The 4,791-nt window shown below is 37.3% G+C and overlaps 1 protein-coding gene across 1 annotated transcript; it reads right to left on the bottom strand.

Moving 5' to 3' along the window:
* Positions 1-233: 233 nt before the first annotated feature.
* LOC110710726 (bifunctional monothiol glutaredoxin-S16, chloroplastic-like) lies at positions 234-3,996 on the bottom strand. The gene is made up of 2 exons (XM_021889064.1): positions 3,496-3,996; positions 234-987 (listed from the first exon to the last, which is right to left on the bottom strand). Exons 1-2 carry the CDS (start codon positions 3,892-3,894, stop codon positions 487-489), a joined length of 900 nt encoding a protein of 299 aa, XP_021744756.1. The 5' UTR covers positions 3,895-3,996; the 3' UTR covers positions 234-486.
* Positions 3,997-4,791: the final 795 nt, after the last annotated feature.

The following is a 4,791-nucleotide window of genomic DNA, read 5'->3' as shown; positions in this document are numbered from 1 at the left end:
TAAACAATGGAAGAAGAGGGATAAGGTTTAGGCCTCTAAAGTATCCATTCCAATATTTGGATCATCCCAATTAATTCTCAACAGTGTCGCCGGTGAGGAGTTCTAAGCTAGCCGGAAAGGTAAATAGTGATAAAAAGTGCAATGAGAAGGTTTGTATGATGGCTATTATTGTTCTCTTCTTTTAACCCTAACCCCAATTCCAGTATAGTAAACAAACTTGGAAAAACATTGAGTTACAGAATGCTACCTTCAGCATTATTCAACTAGCCAGTGCTAAAAAACAAAGCACGGGATTACAGCCTATACAGCATGGCAAGCTCACCCTCATTCTTAAAATTGTACAGCTACATACTCATTCAACAATTAATCAGCTGTCAAAAAAGAAAAGAAAAAAAAAAAGCTCTAAATTGTTTAGCATATCAGTTTACATGAAAATTTTATGAAAAATTTAGCATAACAGTGTTTACACGAAAAATTTATGAATAATTACTTGAGCAAATTGGCAAGTTCACCCTGTTCATACATGGAAGTCAAGATGTCACATCCTCCAACCAGTTCTCCGTTGACAAAAACCTGAGGGAATGTCGGCCAGTTGCTGTAGCTTTTAAGTTTTTCCCTTAATCCACTGTTATACTCCTCATCAAGCACATCCACACTCTCATAATCCACCCCTTGGCTTTCAAGGATCCCAACCACCCTTTGTGAGAACCCACATGCAGGAGCACTTCGAGATCCCTTGATAAAAGCGACTACTTTGTTTTCTTTAACCAGCCTATCAATGAGCTGTTCTAACGGAACTGTTAACTGCACATGACGTCCAGGCGTTAGACGGAGATCAGGCTTCTTCTGAGGTGGTGGTCGAAACCATGTGGTGTTTCCTGTTTCATTCCCCGGTGGAACCTTTCCTGTGGCAGCTATGTGTTCTTCCATCCATGATTTCCAAGCTTGTGTCAAGGATTCTTTGCTAGGTTCATCAACAATTCCAACCTACATAGAGTTAGGGTTTATAATTAGAAAGTTCAAGAAAAGTCTATCTCCATCCATTAAGAACAGAGAAACTATAAATGGCATGATTTTCCATTGCCAACATTAGTGCAATCGCACAATCATCTTCTTGCACAGGAACACGCACAAGCTCATGGCATTTACACACCCACGTGTGATACAGATCAGGCAGAAATATGTCTCCTTTAATTGGAGTTCTTACTCTGACTACTCACTACTTTTGTGCTGAAGTTAACCTGTAGTCCTATACGGAAATTTATTGTTCCTTTAAGATGGAGCTTTAGACTTTGCTTTCATTGGGAAAACAGAATTTAACAGTGTTTCAAATAAAGGATAAGCATGCCAGATCCTATGGATCAAGCGCAATAAGCACGGTAAACATGAATGCTCTTATTCCTACTTTATACAGAGAATATGAATCTAATTATGTTGACTAAAAATTGTCTGCCTTAGGCTCCAACACATGACAGATATGCAAGAGGAGAACCGAGTAAGCAAAAGAGCTGTTGAAGAATGAAGACTATAGAATAAAGATTTATGCAATGATACCAAGGGTGAAGAACAAAACCAAGAGGAAAAGACCAAAATTTCTTGTAGCTTGCAGTTTCATGTATAAGCTATCTCGTTATCTAATATAACTTAAGTCCAACTTCAAGCATGATGTGCCATCAGCACATCCGCACATATATGCAGACACATATTCAATGTAGAATTTAGAGTTTTTATTATTTAAAAGGCTAACTTATCCAATTAACAAAGTCATATATGGTATTTGTAATGCTGTAGAGCACTGATTCCAATTCTGCCATTTCACTTCTTCCCTTTGTTCATGTATCTTATAAATTATACATTTCTCCCTGTCCAAATTTTCTCTTCTATGTTAAATGTTTCCTGCACACAAACTAACCCTTTGGGACAACCACCTTGCAAGAACTTCATTCTTCAATAATATGATTAGTATTATAAACGGTTCAGCTTCATGTTATACAATAACCATCATAGAAAATCATTGTTCCCACCCATTGTATCTTTTTTGTCACCAGAACATTCATCTTCCCTTCACCCATGCTCCTAATCTCAATAAAATCTCACTCAATTGCCATTTGAGAAAAACTAGATGCCTTCTCTATCAAAACTATCCTAATTTATGTAGGCAAAGGCTTTTCAACATGTACTAGTATAAGTAAGTAAACCTGAGGTATCGATTGACAGGTTTTATGTAGGCAAAGGTGTTAACGCAAAAGTATTTTCAAAAAGGTATTCAAACCTTTGCATATGACATTAGATCTAGTAGCTTTAAGCTCTGTTTGTTTGAATCGATTTTATCGAAAACATTTTCCAGCAATATGAGGAATATGATTGATGAGAGTGAGGGATAGCTCAAGTGGTTAGAGTTTCCTTGGGATCGATTCTCACCCGCCCTTGTGGCTCTCTAATAAGCACCAAAAAAAAAAAGGAATATGATTGATTCATTTTCAGTTGCTTGATTTGCAACAATGGAAATCTATCATACACCCGGTGAAAGCAATAGTCCTTTAGATAGGAAGAAATGCTGCATTTTCCTCTCTATTCTAACATCTCATTCCTATCCCCTTCCATCCTTCTCCATCTTTATGCACTATTGCACTCTTTTTCTTCTTCCTCCATAATATTTCTTCAAGCAAACTAAGGAAAACTGCTCTTATAATTATGTTTTCCAATTTTCAAAGAAAATTGTTACTCCCTCCGTCCCTAATTTACATTCCTCTTTTTTATTTTTGGTATTCCAAAATTACATTCCTCCTTTCTATTTTTGGTAAGTTTTTTTTAGTAAACCAACTCTCTTTTTCTGTTTTATATTTAATGCTTTCTCACTCATCCTTACCTAATCTCACTCATAATCCTTGTGCCAAATTACAATTAATATGATTGGTTAAAAATTTTCAATTAGGAGCATGTGATTGGTCCTTTTTTTTTTTTGCAAAGGATTGATGACATGTTATTTGTCTTTGTACTTCCCATTGTATTATCTAATTATTGTTATTTGTCTTATTCTTTCATCCTTAATTCCCGTGTAAATTTCCAAAGAGGAATGTAATTTAAAGACGGAGGGAGTATCAATTTAAACAAACGAAGCCTCAATCTCTCCACATTTTGTACTACGCCGCAATTATAGCAATGAATTACAATTTCTAAAGAGGAATTCTACATCAATCATATTGTAACCTAACATCCACAACAAATATACAGCAGAAATGTATTCATAAATTTTATTACACCTTCAAACAAATTAATCTCTTCAATTTTCTCAATTATTCAACCAATTAATCAATGCTAAGCTAGAATTGGAGAAATTTTCAACATATTTAACTCTAATTTTAGGAAATAAGAGCTGTTTCCAAACCAAAAATTCAGCAATCAGATTCAACAAAACTGCAATTTCCTCAAAAAAATTCTTCAAAATTCCAAAATTAAGCAATATTCGGCTCAGAAAAAGAAAGTTCTGAATACCTTAACAGAGGAACAAAGCTCCGGCACCTTCTTGCGGTGTAAATCAACACTAGCACCAACATTCTTCGACAATCCGATGAACTGAATTTCGCCGTTGGAATCATACACAGCGTAAACGCCACACTCTGACGTCACACTTCCGTCATTTTCCGGCGACAGAGAGATAGAATTAGCCTCTGAGATTTTCTTGAGAGCAGAAACAATGGAGAGAGAACGAGGTTTAACGTTTGTGATGGGAGTAATACTAGTGATGTTGCTGGGTTTTAGAGAGAGAAAGTGGTGGGTTGTGAAGGAGGGAGGGTTGGGAGGAGAGAGAGTTGGGTGAGGTTGACGAGAGGTTGAAGGTGGTAATCGAAGAGATGGAGTGATTTTTGATGTGATGATGTTTATCGCCGCCATTTTTGGGGACTGAAGGAGCTCGAGGAGTTGATGGTAAACGGTTCGGGACAGTGCGGGTAGGAACTTGGATTACTAAATTACTTGTAGGATTTTGGACCTCTACTTTGGGTTAATTTAAGGGTAAATATAAGTTAATGTCTGAGATTCACAAAATTTGTTTATCATATAGCAATTTTGTAAATAAATCAACAACTTTTTCTATAAAAATAGGTCTTACAGTGATGATGATTGGATAAAGTTGTTGATTTATTTACGAAAATGTCATGTGATAAACAAATTTTGATTATCCCAGAGATTAACTGGGGCTTCCTCTTAATTTAAGGGAAAAATTTGGAAAAATAATCTCAACGTTCATCAGTTTTGATATGATAATCCCAACTTTAGATTATTCTGAAACAATTCGAACTTTGGGGGTCTTTTTTTTGTTCAATCCCAAACCGGTCAATGACCTATTATATCAGGTCACTTGACACGTGTCAACTGATTAGTGCAAAAAAAAAAAATTTAAATTAAAATTTCAGAAAACCACCCAGCTTCTCCTTCCCCTACCTATGCACCCTGACCACCACCACAGCCTAGCCCACAACCCCACCGATCCACCCTAATAACCTCCATCACCATAGCCCAGGCCGTCGCGTCTCCCCCACTCCTTGTGTTGTCGTTTTCCCTTCTCCCTGAAACCCCACGCAACCACCGAAATCACCAACCCCAAAAACCAAGCAACCACCGTAACCAACCACGAAACCTCAAAACACTTCTCCGGTCCTCCCCCACCCCGAAACCCTAGCGTCTAGGGAATTCAATGGTGAGGGAGGGGTTTTTGGTAGTTTTCGGGAGTGGGCTGGTGGCTTTGAGGGATTTTCGAGAGTGGAATTGGTGGTTTTTGGGGTTTTCGAG

The sequence above is a fragment of the Chenopodium quinoa genome, unplaced genomic scaffold (genome assembly GCF_001683475.1).
Source record: "Chenopodium quinoa cultivar QQ74 unplaced genomic scaffold, ASM168347v1, whole genome shotgun sequence".
Lineage (NCBI taxonomy): Eukaryota > Viridiplantae > Streptophyta > Magnoliopsida > Caryophyllales > Amaranthaceae > Chenopodium > Chenopodium quinoa.
Note: the sequence above shows the minus strand (reverse complement) of the source record. Positions and strands in the feature narration are given on the sequence as shown.

Coding starts and splice junctions, on each gene's coding strand:
- LOC110710726 (XM_021889064.1), bottom strand. CDS start 3,894: ATGGCGGCGATAAACATCATCACATCAAAAATCACTCCATCTCTTCGA. Junction 988..3,495: donor AGCTTTGTTCCTCTGTTAAG/GTATTCAGAACT, acceptor AACTCTATGTAG/GTTGGAATTGTTGATGAACC.